Here is a 16,458-nt window from a genome sequence, read left to right on the forward strand (position 1 = left end):
AAATGGGTAGGTTACCTCCTTAACATGTCTTGAAGTTCTCCAGAGACCTGGTAATGAACTAATCATTTGATTTAGTTGTGTTGACCCAGAGTGATATCTAAAACCTGCAGGACACGGCCCTTGAGGCCTGGAGTTGGGCACCCCTGGTGCAGGCTGTCAGTCCACTGTTTACCTCAGCTGGTCTCCATGACTGTTTACTTCGGAGGCTGCAAAACTTGTGAAAGGAGTCAGATACAAAATGAAGAGAAGCTCACTTCTAAACGTTGACAGTGATCCTGAGGTGAATTCTTTAGGAAATCCTGAACCTTTCTGTCAGTAAAGGCTGCTGTTTTTGCTGCTGTTAGCTTGCATTAATGAAGCTTTCTTTAAAGTGGATCGAACATTGTTGGACTCTGAGACTTATTGAATAAACTCTCATATGATATGAGAATACAATCAAACTGTTTATCACAGCCTAATATTAGCTGGCTTAATGTTAGCTCATAACCAGCTGTTGTTGGTGCATGTTAATGCACGTCCTTGTGTGTTAGAGCTCAGACATCAGTTCAGCAGGTGACACTTGAGGTGAGAAGGAAGAAGATGTAGTTTTATCGAGTCGCGTTGTCTCTTTCCTTCTTGTTTTCACTTCTTTGGTGAAGAGGACCCGTTCTCAGATAATAAGCATAGATACTCATATCCTGAGTCTGACACTCTGCACGGGAATGCCTACGAGTTTTCTTCTTCTCCACCTCTGGTGCACTATGTACGTGGCCGCTCTGCAGCCACATTCATAAAACACTATTACGATGAATAACGATGTCCATCTCATCTGTACTCAAGATGATGGGACAACATGGTGGCTTCCATGAATTGCAAACCTGCTCCTATCTAATTTTATTTATTAATTCTAAGTTTACACATAAATTCAATCCATCAATTTGTTGTTTTTTCTCTTAAATAACCTCAAAAAACCACTGATTTTACATTTAAGTCATTATGACCTCAGACTCAGAGACTTTTTTACTGCTTATTAGATTCAATTTGGATCCATTAGGTCCATAAACAGGGGTTTTTCCTTTCCTTTGGACAATTCACGGAAACAACACATTCACAATGAGCCATTAATTAAACTGGTCCTCATTAACTTTCCTAAACTGACTGACTGTTAAATGAGGCATGTCCTAAAAGATTAGTGAGCAATTTTCTATGAGTACTCATCTTGTAAGATGAAAAGGATAAAATATATAGAGACACATTGAGGAGTTAATATATCTGCCAAGAACAAAAGGACCTCTTACCATATCTTAACTGTGCTGCAGTGGGTGGTGCAATTTCCAGCTGTCCTGGAAAAAGAAGAAAACAAATATTAAAGAAAAACATTTCTATTGAGGAGAACGATCAGCATTATTGAGAGACACTTCATAGATGGCAAAACATAAAAGCAGAGAAAAAGAAGAAGGAAGGCATGCAAGAAATATGACATGAGAGGAATGAAGAGAAAAGAAACCACACCTCCCCCGACTGAACAAATATATATGGATATGTGGATATAGACTCACAGTAAAACACAGTCTTACAGTCCTAAATGCCTGTGTACACATATTAAATGGACAAAAATGATGGGAGACAGATTAAAGAAAAAGCTAACCTATTAAAAATAGTTTTTAGCAGTTATAACAAACCACAGATAGGCCGATGAAGGTCACTTCAAAGTTTAGAAGCTACAACCTCAAAACTGTGATCACCTCTAGTTTCAAAATAAGAGCACAAAAGGGTTAAAAGACTCAGATAACATGATCGGAGACGCCAACGATTAGAATAAGGTCTCTATATAACTCTGCTATATGTAGGCCATGCAGGACTTCATATGTTATTTATAACGTTTAAAGTGGATTATGAATTTCTCTGGAAGCTTGTGAAGGGAAGTGAGAAAAGAGGTGATGTGTGAGCACCAGCTGGTTTTCTTAGTAGCCTGGCTGCTTCCAAAATAAGGGTTAAAGTGATGTCGACATATAATAACTGTTGCCAAACAAGCTTATCGGGAGACTCGCCATCATACTGATTAGCGTGAATGCATGTGGCGCCAAACAATTAGAGCCGAGACCCAAAGATTCAAATATCTGCCACACACAACATACAAATACAAAGTTTACTGAGATTTCATTAAACTTTGATACTGCGACAGCACAGCTGAACTGAAACTGAAGTTAATGGGATGCAACCTCTATCTGGATTGCAGAGTAAAATTACTGTCTGACTATATGCAACATTTACTCAACAGCCACTGAACTGTGATGCAGCACAATGACCTGCTGTAGAGAAATAGATAATTAAATTGGTTTTAAGGCTAAAGACACAAGACAAGAGGACTTCTTCTGCCGGTCCAGTGAAATTAGATTTATTGCCATGAGGTGAGTGGAAATGTTAGTCCACATAATGAAGTCTGGTCTGTCATTTCCAGGTGTTATTGCACCACTGCAGGGTAAACCAGGCTGGAAAGGTTTGGATTATTAGTAGTGAAGGTGATTCAACTCCAAACAAACATACTCCTTCATTCCCTCCTTGGACCTTTTCCATTGATTTACAAGCTATTAAGAACAAATACAAAACAAATATTATAGTCAAGTACTGATTTTTAGGGAGAAAACTATTAACTTTTGTTTTTACTTAATTAGAACAAAAAAAAAAGCTTGAGCACAATTTAATAATTTTCAGTCACTTAATGGATTTATTTATGTTACAGTTAAGTTTAGAAGTTTAAAAACTGAACCTGGTCGATCACAGAATGAACGGGAAACTAAAGATAGCTTTCTGCCTTCTTTCCTCCACCCTGTGTGCCTCCCCCCACCCATTGCCACCCATGTTCAGTGTGACATTATGAGCTCTACAGTCTTCAGTTCAACTCCCGGCTCATGCAGCTCACAACAGATGTTCATCAGCAAAGTGCATACACAGACACACACTGACCTGTCAATGCTTCCAGTTTGTGTATAAAGAAATATTATTATCCCATTTTCCAAGTTTCTGGACAATTATGTTGCTTCCACAGGCATCAACCATCCAACTACAAGAGATGGAGATCTTATCCACGGAGGATGGTTTACTTCCCTCCAGAAACCATTTGTTTCCATTTATTGCTCATCCAGGGGCTGCTTCAGGATTTAATTGAAGACCTTTCAATGATCATCAACATCAGTGAGGCAGTAACCATTAAACCTTCTTGGTACGCAGTTATCCTCACCTGCCTTACAACACTAGCATTTGTTAGAAAATGGAACTTTTCTGTAAAGAAAGATGCATCAGCGTTTTAACGATATTCCCCCACTTTTTCACATTTCAAAGCAGTGTTTAACACCACCCTAAAACTATCTGCTCCCTGGTGAATACCCACCAGCGTCAGATGGATGAATTGCACATAAATCAAAGTGGTGAAGGTCAGCTGAATCAGTCCTCAGCTGACGCCGGTGCAGCAGTGTCAGGTGATGTGCTGTGAAGGGCTCAGACTGCGTTCAGCATGGCTCTGTCTCAGCCTTCCTTCCGTTGGCTGCTTTATTTGTAACATCTCAAAACTTAAAAAAAATCTAAAAAAAATCTAATGAATCGGTTTACTTCCACACAGAGACTGATCTTCAGGATATTTGGATAAAGACTTGAAACATTTATTATCTCTCTTTTTTTTTAAGTTTGTGCATGTAGAATTATTTAATAGCTTTACATATTATACCCAAGCAAAAAGAGGGACTGATTCAAGGATTTTTCTTATATTCAGGAATGGGGGCAACGGATCAGAAACTGATACAGCATTAAATCTGCATTAGAAAACACTGGGCATGACTTTTAGGCTCATCACCTCTCTATTAAATAAGATACAGTGGTTCCAACATAAAAAATTTTTTGTATTGGGGAACTTTTTGTAGTTTGTTAAGTATTTTGTTAAATGAAGCAAAATATTGTAAAATAATGTTGCAAATCATGCACTGCAAGTTAATTTGTGTCACGTATTAGCATCAAAATATATATTAAAATATACTTAAAATATAAAGGAATAATAAAAACATAATGGAAAAAATAATAATAATAATACTTAATTTATTAATTAGAAAAGTATTATTATATGGCATAGTCTACAAATAGAATTTATATTTTATGTTCATTATCTAAATCAGCAGAAATAATTAATATAAAACATTTCTTTTATTGCAATGTCCTATTTAGAGTATCCCAGATTAATATCATTGGGGGTACTGGGGTGGTAATTAAATTTCGAAAGCTGGGGCATGTCTGGCCCCCGGTGCCCCCCTTTTAGATGCACCCCTGGAAAAAATGCTGACTCTCTTGATGTGTTCAATTTCAAGTTGGAAATCAGAATTTCTGAGTTGCCAGACGAGATTTTAAAGCGAAACACCCCCTCAAGTCAGAACTACAACTTGAATCAGCAACACCAACCCCACTTAACAATCCAAGATGGTGGTGGTACAAAAAACTTAGTAAGAATTAAAAAAGAACAAAATGTAGCGATTTTGTGTGTAGACTGCATTTCCTTAGAGAATAACACATAGTTAAATTATTTATTTAATGTAAAGCCCATTAACTTCAGTTATCAGGTATCAATAATCCCTGAGTCCACAAAATTAAAACATTATCAGATTTTGAGGTGTCTGGCCCCCGGTGCCCCCCTTTTAGATGCGCCCCTGGACAAAGTGCTGACTCTCCCGGTGGGTTCAATTTGAAGCTGGAAATCAGAATTACTGAGTTACCAATGCAGATTTTAAACCACAACGCCTGCCTCAAGTCAGACTGAAAGCTTGAATCAGCACCACCAACCCCAACTTAACAATGGGTCGTAATAAGTCGCTAACTATAACTATGAAGCAGAATCAGCTCCATCTGATAAAGACTGTGTTTACACATAAACAGACTACACATTTCAGCATTCTGGTCACAGATGATGCTGTTTGCAAGATCAGGTATAACACCTGTGTGAATTTGGTAAACTATAAAACTCTGTCACTTGTTCACATGAATTTCCTGTAAATCCTAAATCTAAAAAAAGCTACTACTTTGAATTTGCTCTATATTTCAAAAGTCATTGCATAAGTGGTAGCTGGTTTGGCTCAACCCACAGATTATTTGCTTTGTTTTGCTGCTTTATTCCTCCCTCTATGAGAGTGTTGCTGTGATCTCAGAAGAAGGCGAGAGGAACTCGCAGTGTGTTGTCTTTGTTTTGCTTTGACAAATGGCCACACTCTCTCAGTGCTGGTACAGAATGAAACCAACGTGTGAAGAGCTTAGTTTTGTAAATGGGAGATAAGTATGAAGAAAAGAAAAAGCCAAACAGCCTCAGCCACAGGAAAAAATAAGTTGAATAAATGTCTGTCAGTCCATTCTGCATTTCGTTTTTGTGCGTAGAAATGACAAATACAGGCACTGTGAATTTCAGCTTTACTCTGAGAGGGTAAAGCAACAACTACTGCAAGGACATTTCTGCATACGGCAGTTCAATGCAGTGTTGTGTGTGTGTGTACCTGTTTCTGTTAGTGTGCATGTCTCGCATGTTATGTACTAAAACATTATTGGAGAGAGTCTCGATTCTAGAGGGACGTGTTTCTGTATGAATCTATGTCATTGTATTGTGTGTGTGTGTGTGTGTGTGTGTGTGTGTGTGTGTGTGTGTGTGTGTGTGTCTGGGAGAGAAAGAACAAAGGTTCAGCAGAAGAGGAACAATTGAAGGCTGGAGCCATTCATCAGCTGCACAGCACCTTGCTATTCCCCTATGATATATGAGACAGGAGAGAGGAAATTACACAGCACAAAGAATGTGGACCTGGTGGACAGGACCGTCATTAGCAAACACAAAATGGGAACAATTTTTTCTTCCTTGGGGGAGGGGGGCACTTTTTACAGAAGGATGAAGATTAGGTATCATAAAAAGTAAAAGACAATCAATTAAATACTCAAAGAAATCTCAATAATAATAATATTTTTCTTTAACTTTTAGTGCCGTGCAATATGCTTCTGAATGTTAGAATTCATCCATTGAATGTCAGAGAAGGTATCATGAAATGGACTGATTCTTGTATAGTGCTTTTCTACTCTCGCGGAGTACTCAAAGCGCTGTATACAGCACGCCTCATTCATCCCTGCACTTCTAAAGTCAAGTGCAACTAATAAACATTCTCACACAATCACACTCCGATGAACGCATCGCAGGGCAATTTGGGGTTAGTATCTTACCCCAGGATATTTGGCATGCAGACTGGGGGAGCCAGGAATCGAACCACCAACCTTCCAATCAGTAGCTGATTTGCTCTACAACCTGAGCCACAGCCAAAGCTGTTTACTTGCCATTGGGAGCCAGTCTGCCAGCTACTTAGGCCCAAAAAATTCTGAGTGACCCAATGCAGTCCAGAAAAAAAAAAAGTCCTCAGCTTTTGTTTTCAACATGATCTGTGAGAGGCTATTTCAGTTTTGCCCAATTTGAGGACGACAGTATTGGCCTTTAGCAACTCGGGGGAGGAACTTCTAAATGTCATATCACAACACGAATGTCTGCTGAGAGAAAATAATGAGTAGTTTCTCATTAAACGCAGAATTACCCTGTCAGTTTACTTCTGCGAGAAGAAAACACAAAGCACTGGAGCATGAACCTACACAAGCAGATGCATAATCCAGGACTTTTTTCCCTCTGAGCTCATTGAATTCTAAATGGCAGGTAGAAAAAGAAATACAGCTTTCTGTTTCCTCAGTGACGATTTAGGGAGCTGGCAAAGCCCTGAAAGAAAACTCAGAAACAGACAAAACCACCACCAATCCCTGCAAAGATCCCCCTGACAAATGGAAAACCACTGGAGAAGAGAAGGAAAGCAGGAAGTGCAGTTTCAATTTTGCCTTTGATCGCCCAAAAGTTCACATTGGAAGCAGTGTACAACGGCTTTACCTGTACTTAACATTAAATGGCAACTTCGTCAGGTACACCTGTTCAACCGCCCTTATCTCCAGTATCTTATCAGCCAATCGCAAAGCAGCAACTCAGTGCATTTAGGCATGCAGACTTGGACATAACGACCTGCTGAAGTTCAAACCAAGCATCACAATGGGGAAGAAAGGTGACTTTGAACATGGCGTGATTGTTGGTTCCAGACAAAGTAATTTAGAAACTGCTGAACTGCTGGGATTTTCCAGTGGAACTCTCTCTAGTGTTTACAGAGAACAGTCTGAACAAGAGGAAATATCCAGTGAGTGGCAACAACTGCCTCAAAGTGATAGGAAGACAAAATTAACTCAAATAACCTCTTGTTACAACCCGGGTATACCTTAAAGAGATGGGCTACAGCAGCAAAAAACACTCCTGGTGCCACTCCTGTTGGGGGAGAACAGTTCACATGGGCTCAAGCAAAATGCAATAACAGAAGATTGCAGAAATTGAGACTCAGTATTTTTCCAGACATCCAGATACTAAGGTCACACTTTGGAGTGAACGACATGTAAACGCCACAGCCAAACCAAGTAGTGTTGATGAACATGTCCATCCCTTTATGACCACATTGTACCATGTGGCAAAGCTCAGATCAGCTCAAACTGAGTTTTGAACATGGCACTGAGTGATTGTACTCAAATGGCCTCCATAGTCACCAGATCTCAATCCAGTGGAGCACCTTACAGATGTGGTGGATCAGAAGATTAACATCATGGCCGTGCAGCTGTCAAAATCTCTGAGGAATGTTTCCAGAAAATTGTTGAATCTGTGCTGTGAAGTGTGGTTTGTCTGTGCAGGTGCACAGCAGTTCAACTGCAGTGTTAGTTTTAGCTTTTTTAGCCAGTAAGGTCATATTTTTGCTTGGTGTCAGTCATATGAAATATATGTCCACTATGCAACAAACTGGTCTTAGATATTTAAAGCATGTGACATAAACCATCAAACACATTTGTAATAAATCAAAGGAGCTTGCAAAGAAAAGCGTCTGGACTGGCATCTGGGACTCTCCACCATTTGACCTTAGAACTGAAGAAGCTTCTCGGATGAGAGGTGAAACGTCTTCAAGCAACTTAAAGAAGTCCAGACGCTTTTCTTTGCAAGCTCCTTTGACTACGATGACCTGGATGACTGAGAACCTTCACAGACATTTTGCAATAAATCAAAATTTTAATCTGAAAAATGTCAAAAAGTGCAACCTGGCGTAATCAGTACTTTTCTCAAATAACTGTAAAAAGTTTTAAAGTCTTAGCTACATATTCTCCTGCTCCCCTCCAGCTCTGCAGAGCATTTTACCATCTTTCAGCTCATTGTTTGGTTTTTGTTTGGCCTGCTTTCACTGCTTGTCTTTTAACCACTGATTCCAGACACAGCAGGCAACCAAAAAGACGCCTGCACACTACAAAAACCAACAAAAAGCACAGATGCACCAAGTTTATAGTTATCTTGTAAAAACGGTGAAATATTTAGCATCTAAATGGTCATTTAAATTCTATTTCACAGAGGAAAACCAAGGTTAGCGAGTTGCTTAAAGCAGTGAAGCCAAACCAGCAAACCAGCAAATACAGGGCTGGAGAGAAATTAACCTTGATAAGCAAGTGCTGACTTGAGCATTATGGGGGAATCGGCAGCCATAGTCAGCCAGATATATCTCTAAGGGACCAGGTAGAAACCAAAGAGACATTCTCATCCGAGTACAAAAGTAAAGCATGGAATGACAAAAGCAAAGAGAAAAGCTGCTTGGAGAAGACAAAAGGTAAATATGCGGTGTCTTTAGAGGTTGTGATACCTTGTGAAAAAGACATTTTTTCCATCCTTGTCTTTTAAGCTTTTGACCTCGTGATGAAATGGACAGGCTGGCCACAACAAACTCCACCTTGAATGTCAAACACATCCCGCTGTGCATAATATTACCTGAGCTTCTGTATAATTTGATTCATGGCTCGATCCATCTGCCTAGACTTCACAAAAAAAGAGCAACCATATGCAGTGATTTTCTGCCCCGCTTTTGTCCTCCCCGTATAAATTATAAAAGTTCCCGATTGGCACCAGGCTGAAAGACAACATCACAGTCTTTTATTTTTAACTTTATTCCCCTTTTTTTAGACTAACCCTCGACTTTCTCCTTTACAAGGACTTGCAAGAGGAAGCAACTTCATGTAGTACAAGGGTCACAGCTGTGGAAAAAAAATTACTACGTTGTTTTTGCCATTTGCCCCCAGCAAACAGCAAATGTATTTGAGCCTTTAGGCAGGTAAAGTAACTGACAGGAAGGGAAGCAGGAAAAAGGGTGCCATCAACAATCTGTGACGTACTGAGCATGAATGATAAGAAAATCTGGCACTAAACAAGTCCAACTGCCAGGTTTAGAATCTATGAGTAGACAGGTGAGAACAGGTGTGTGTGAGTGGGCGGGAAGGACAGGTGCCTGGGATTGGTACAGTCTGAGGACATCTAGTGGCTGCATGGAGATTTTACACAGCAAACAGCCACTAGATGGCTCAGCAACATCATCTTAAATCCAAACAGGATGATTAGCCTTAATTCAAAGACCAAGCACATGTCATTAACCAACCACAGTTCGTCGGTAAAAAGCTGCAGGAGTGTTTGCCCAGTTCCAATCCTGGATGCTATTACTGTTCAGCAGCTTTTGTCTCCTTTGCACAATTAAGCTTCAACAACCTGAGCCAGGTTTACTGTCTGTGTGCTGCTGTTGTTTGGATAAAGAGCTTGAAGTGCTCAAGACAGCATGCATTTAGCCATCAAACACATGTATAAAACCCTCTAGACTAAGCTTTCAACCCACTTGTGGAGGCTAAAGTGGTTTAATTAGCTAACTGCAGCTAATTAGATCCATCAGTAAGAGTGAGCAAAATCAATAGTCTCATTATGGAAATGGAAAACCTGTTGTGGTAAACAACAGTAAACTGGTTTAGTATAATTAACCAATAAAAAGACCTGATTCAAAGGTAATACTGACTCTAGTATCGCTTAATGTTTGGGATGCATGCTATAAATCGTGGCAGCTGATTGGAAACGTTTCCAAAAACCACTTACTTTGTCTTACTGGCATGTTGAGACTGATTAGTTATTAATGGCTGCACCTCTGTTGTTGGCAGCAAAATCCAATTACTCCATAAACACAGTACTGGAGTATCTGTGTGATGTATGGTGTGTTTTCAGTACATAAATTATCTGTCACAGAGACAACTTCCACAGGACGGTTACGGGCCTCCCTCTGTGATGTGTCAGTAACCAAAATAATTAATCAGTGCTGCTTTCGACTGACGAGTATCAGCAGGATGGCAGCGTCGCACCACTGATGTGGTAATCTGCGATCATGCTTCGTCGCAGTAGGTTAAACGCCACCTGGGAGCGCCACATCCCAGCAGCACGTTTGAATTTGCATCACTATAATACTGTGTGAGAAATTCAAAGGTGCTCTCCTCTGTGTGTTATCCCAGGTAAGATGGACACAATGTAAAAAAAGGAAGTGAGAGGGCACGGCTTCTCCTTTCCACATGAAAGGTGAAGTGAAATATCACCGTGCTGTCTGACGGCAAAAGATATTGAGCATAAAAAAATAGTAGGTATATAGATGCCCCATTGAAATGTAGTAACCTGTGGAAAGAGGATAAAAGCTTCGATCACCTATTTGTTATTCAATCTGCTTCAGTCGTGCCTTGGAAAGAGCTGCTAAAGAAAAAGAACCAGTTTTTGAAAGGAAGCTTAATTCGATGGCACTCAGACTTGAGGGGACAAACAAAGCAAAGTCATAAAGATCATCGAGCCGTCTCCCATCCTCTTGCTGCTCGCTTGCCTCTTTTGCATCTCCAATTAAGACTCCCTCCTTTGCGCCATAGAGGCAATTTCCCCTCTATCTCATCTCCTCTCGTGTTATAATGGGCGACCGTGGCTCAGGGGGTTGGGAATCGCATCTGTAACCGGAAGGTCGCCGGTTCGATCCCTGGGCTCTCTGTCCTGGTCGTTGTGTCCTTGGGCAAGACACTTTACCCTACTTGCCTACTGGTGTTGGCCAGAGGGGCCGATGGCGCGATATGGCAGCCTCGCTTCTGTCAGTCTGCCCCAGGGCAGCTGTGGCTACAACTGTAGCTGCCTCCACCAGTGTATGAATGTGAGAGTGAATGAATAGTGGCATTGTAAAGCGCTTTGGGTGCCTTGAAAAGCGCTATATAAATCCAATCCATTATTATTATTATTATTATTATCTCTTCACCAGCAGCCCTGTGGGCAAGCTAGGCATATAGTAGACATCACAAAGTGGCTGAACAGTGAGGATGACAGAAGTCCAGAGGAGCTCCAGAATGATTCTGTTTTTCTCCATCTTTGCATGCATCTGCTGTACTCCTGACATTTTTGGTGAACAAAAAACTTTATATGCGAATCTATGCTCCCAGTGGGAGAGGCGATAGAAACAAGGTTTTCTTTAAACCCCCCAAAATGTGTAGAGATGAGCATGAAGATACGGATTCAACTATTAATTAATGTAAAGAAGGTTTCAGCTGTAACTAAATCTGCCTTTTTAGCAATGTTGTTGGAAAATCCACAAGGCAATTTCAGTCACAGGCTTACTATAATAGACACAGAGTGAGTGAGTGAGTGTGTATTAGTCTTCAAACTCAAACTTCAAATATTTATGTAGATCCTATGTTTGTAACTTGATCTATATCCACAGCATATAGATCATATATGACATCATCGTGTTGCCTAGGAACTACCAATGGGCTAGAATGACAATTTTTTTTTTTTAGGAGATGAACAGCATCTCCTGTATCGATTTAGTTTTTTTTTAAAATAATAATCTATCACTCCTAACCAGTCATGATGGATGGCTGCCCCTTCCTGAATGTTATTCCTCCACTTAAAAGGGAGTTTTTCCTTCCCACTGTTGCCAAGTGGTTGCTCATAGGGGCCTGTCTGATTACTGGGATCATTGTAGGGTCTTTACTGGACAATATAAATTGACTGTGACTTGGTGCTATATAAATGAAATTGAACTGAGTTGAAATTACTTTCCTGGAACAGCTTGATATTTAATTTCTCCATCAAGTATCAGTTTACAAACATTATGATCAGGCCAAACAACACTGCTGCATGGGGATGTACTATTGATATAATGATCTTATTATGACAATAACAGTGAACTCAAAACTATGCTTACTGAACGAGACAGTGAAAAAAATGATTACAGTACATCAGACTTTCATTTTTCATAACTAAATATCCCCGTGTAGTTCTTTTAATATTTCTAATATTTAAATTTGCAAACACCATTTAAAAACAACTCTAAAATCTATATGCAATCTGATCAATACGATGCTCCTGCTACAACACAATGCTACAATGCTTTATTTGTACATTCAAAATCTTTATTTGAGGTGAATGGTTGTCAGAAAGGTTATAACTCAAAGGCTAATTCACTATTTTAATTTCTTTTGATGTCATGAACTCATTTTTCGGTTCTCTCTTTCTCTTTTATTTCAAAGTTTTCTTAAAATGATGAAATTATTATTGATGTTCCTGTTTGATAAACTGGAGTCACAATGCACCAGATTATTACTAGTAGAGTATAGCACTTCTCTCCATCCTTTTAACCATCATCTAAACAACTCAGCCTTTAACACAGTGTCTGCATTCCTCCGCTTTCTCCGTTTGTTCTTGTTCCAAACTGAACCTCTGGAATAGACCTTAAATGCCCCTCATGAGTAAGACCTTAACTACAAATTGCTCCTACTTAAATGTTTCTCTTGAGAGTTGTGGAGATGTTAATTCACTATTTTCCATTAAAACACCTGGTAAACTTTTCTCAGGAGAATTTTATAACAGTAAAAAGAAAACAGTGATAATTTTGGACAGAAAAAAAAGGGAATAACACCAAAACAATTAACTTTTAACCGTGATCAAACTTGAGTTTGCTGATTTTCCAGATAAGCCCATTAGTATATCAAAAGTATAAAAGGAGAGCGGATATAATCTATTATAACAACCGCATTTGAAATAAATGCTAATGTTGCATTTATTATCAGAATCAGAGAAACTTAGTAATCCCAGAGCCAATTGAGTTGTCATAGCAGCAAATATACAACAAACACTCATATAAAATGAGTGTAGAAACAGAATTATGATAGATAAATATGTAGTAGGAAACTATTTCATTATTATTAGTCTTATTTATCCAGATAAAAGTCTCACTGAGTTTAAAATCTCTTTTTTCAAGCGAGAGCTGGCCAACCTGAAGTTACAACAAATGCAACAAAACCAATAAAACAAATAGAGAAACGGACACAAACATGTGAATCATATGCAATAACAGATCATTGAAAGCAGTCACGCTGACCAAAAGACCTATTCTGCTGTTCATTTAAAATCGACTTGCACTCCCTCACTATAGTTGCGGCCAGTGTTGGGAAGGTTACTTTTAAAATGTATTCCATTACAGATTACAGAATACATGCCCCAAAATGTATTCTGTAACGTATTCCGTTACGTTACTCAATGAGAGTAATGTATTCTGAATACTTTGGATTACTTAATATATTATCATGCTTTTTACAACTACGTGAATGTACTATTGCTGTGATTTATTACTGTTACTGAAGGTCCGCGGCACCGAACTGGACCTCTGACTAATACGGTTCCGTGTCGGGCTCGTAGCCGAAAAATAGCTTTAGTTTGTTGTGTCAGTCAACTTTGCTAGCGAGAGACAGAGAGAGGCGTTGAAAGGCTGCTCCAACGGAACTTATTGTTTCGGAGGAAAACACGAACACGGTGTACAGTCGAGTCTTAATAGCTTACTTACAACTGGGCTCATCGGTAGGGTTGCCAACTCCCTGAAAAATAAATAAGGGACACCTCGTGGCCAGGGCCGGGCGACCCAGTTGTCTTCACCCTTCCCAGTGTGGTGAATTTTCTAGCTCTTTTTTTGTGTGTGAAATTATTTTTTTAACCATTTGACTTGAATTTGATTTAAGTAGATGTGTATTCTTTGTGATATGAACACATGTGAAACAAATGATCATTTAGCCATTTATTTTTAGCTCAAAATGACAACATTAACACGATAAAACAGGTCTCTTTCTTAAACAGAAGCCTGTCATGCTTAACTTTTGAGAATATAAGTAAATCTTTCTTTAAAAGAACTCTGTCCTGCTTAACTTAAAATAATAGAAAACAATAGAAAGAAAAATATTCTTGTAACAGTGCACATTTAGTGCATTTAGTACAATTGGCTTCAGTTGAGGTATTATTTCAGCTTTTCTAATGCTAATCAGCTGCTCCTGTTTGTAAACCCGCTTGTTCCCATGATTACGCATCATAACTCATCATCATTATTCATCTATGTATTACTTTTATGTATTAGTCATCTATTTGTTGTAATCATCTATCCTTGCAGTTGTTTATTACACAAAATAAATTATATTATCACACTTCTGGCCACATAGCGCTGATATTCACTGCACATGCCCATATTAACTTTTTCCAGCCAGGTGTTTTCCTTTTCCCATTCTTCCCTTTCTCTGAGGGGAACAAACATTGCTGCTCTAACGCTGGGCTCACACTGTGCAGTTTTAGGCCCATTTTGAGCCGATTTTGGCCTTCATCGTGCGTCGTGTAGTATACGTGGGGTAACGAGAAGTGATTAACACCCCACGACCAGCTCCCGATCATCAATCGCTCGTGAGGGTGTCACCACAGGGGCTCACACTGCTCACGCGCAAACACGTAAACGTCGGTGAAAAAGACGGAGCAGCACAGCTGTGCAGCGTGTGATCTGGACACAAGCGACGGAGGCACAACTTGGAGAACTTTGGAAAGCTCATCCGAGCCTTTTCGATGTGGCATCACAAAATGATCACGACCACAACAACCGTGAAAATAGTTGGATCGACACTGCTGCTCAGTCACAGCTGCCTGATCAATGTTTTTCATTAGCAATTTAGCAAAGTTGATGGTGGTGGTGTGCGTGTCTGTGTGAGTGAAAGACAGAGAGGGAGAGCGACAGATTTTCTGTTATAACCTTCATTTTATGGAGGCACAGTGTGCGCACTCAGGTCGCATCAGAGCATCGGGCCGTATAGTGTGAGACCTGCATCGTGACCTACCAACTTCTAACCCCTGCGAGTCAATTGTGCAGTTTGAGCAGGAGCTGAATAACGCGACTGAAAAAATCACACAGTGTCTGCCCAGCTTTAGGTGTACTGTCATCCGAGACTTGCACCGCAGTGTCGGCGTTTGTTTCCCTGTTGGCCATGCTTCTTGTTGTGGTCATCTGTTGTCTTCCGGTATTTTCTCTGTAAGCGACCTTTCCTCGACCAATGAGATGAGCGGTAATCTGAATTGTTATACTCGAATTGTCATAAGTGTGGTGTCAGCTCATTGGTCACAAAGCAGGAGAGGGGCTGGGAATTATGTTTTCAAACAAAGTGTTAATTCCATAAACATTTATAGACTACTTTTGATTCTCACTGTATTACGGGACAAAGTGCGTCCCTTATTAGCTCAATACGGGACGTGTACTTTTGTTTCTAAATACGGGACGATTCCGTTTTTTAAGGGACGGTTGGCAACCCTACTCATCGGGCACTCTTCTTGGCTGCAGTGGTTATTATTATATTTACATGCTTCCAGCTCCCGTTTTTCCTCGATGACAACTCCAACCTTTCCACTCCCCTTTTTCTCTCTCCCTCCTCGCGCTCACAGACCCATAATGTGTATGGCAGTCCATTCTCCCTGCAGCACGGACTACACTGCCCATGATGCTACATTCTTTAGAGCTATACCTGTAGCATTCTGCCTATTAGCTTAGCACAACAACAAAAAGGCGCTCTCTCACCCAGGAAACACGCAGAGAGAGAGCGTCACCCTGTAACCATGGCAACCGTAACGCTGCCACCTGTAACAACAGAAGGTAGCTGTCAAACAAAACCCAAACAGTCCTGACCCGCGACAATATGAAACCGGAAAGTACTGCCGTGTAATCCATTTATTTCAACAAAGCAACTGTATTCTAAATACCACCTTTTTAAACAGTAACTGTAACGGAATACAGTTACTCATATTTTGTATTTTAAATACGTAACGGCGGTACATGTATTCCGTTACTCCCCAACACTGGTTGCGGCAATTTCCGGAAATAGGGGCAGTGTATTTTAAATTCTTTGCATTATATTGTGAGAGCGTGGGCTTTTCTGGTTGTGGTTTCAACCCTGGACACACAAACAAGAAGGAACCAGCCCAAGCAGAGATTTAGAGATAAAAACCAACCACTGGACGAGTGTGCAGATATACAGATGTAACCAGACAGTCATGTGTTTAAATGTTCACTATATGAATTAAAAAATAATGTTGCTTGATATGCTCTAAAAATCAATGAATGCATGTTTAAATCAAAAACTACAGTTCCCTTCAATTTCCTACTTGTCTTTCCCCACATCATCATTATTATTATTATTATTATTATTATTATTATTATTATTATTATTATT

At 39.8% G+C, this 16,458-nt stretch overlaps 1 protein-coding gene across 1 annotated transcript in view; it reads right to left on the reverse strand.

The window, feature by feature from the left end:
• Positions 1-16,458, reverse strand: part of LOC146622559 (transmembrane protein 65-like) — a 42,243-nt gene that overhangs the window by 17,030 nt on the left and 8,755 nt on the right. The window contains exon 3 of the mRNA XM_085365232.1: positions 1,278-1,322. Within this exon, the coding sequence (XP_085221358.1) occupies positions 1,278-1,322 (45 nt within the window). The remainder of the gene's footprint in view (positions 1-1,277; positions 1,323-16,458) is intronic.

This window comes from Diplotaxodon limnothrissa, linkage group LG11, assembly GCF_057381915.1.
Source record: "Diplotaxodon limnothrissa isolate DT_005_m linkage group LG11, D_limnothrissa_male_GT1.1, whole genome shotgun sequence".
Lineage (NCBI taxonomy): Eukaryota > Metazoa > Chordata > Actinopteri > Cichliformes > Cichlidae > Diplotaxodon > Diplotaxodon limnothrissa.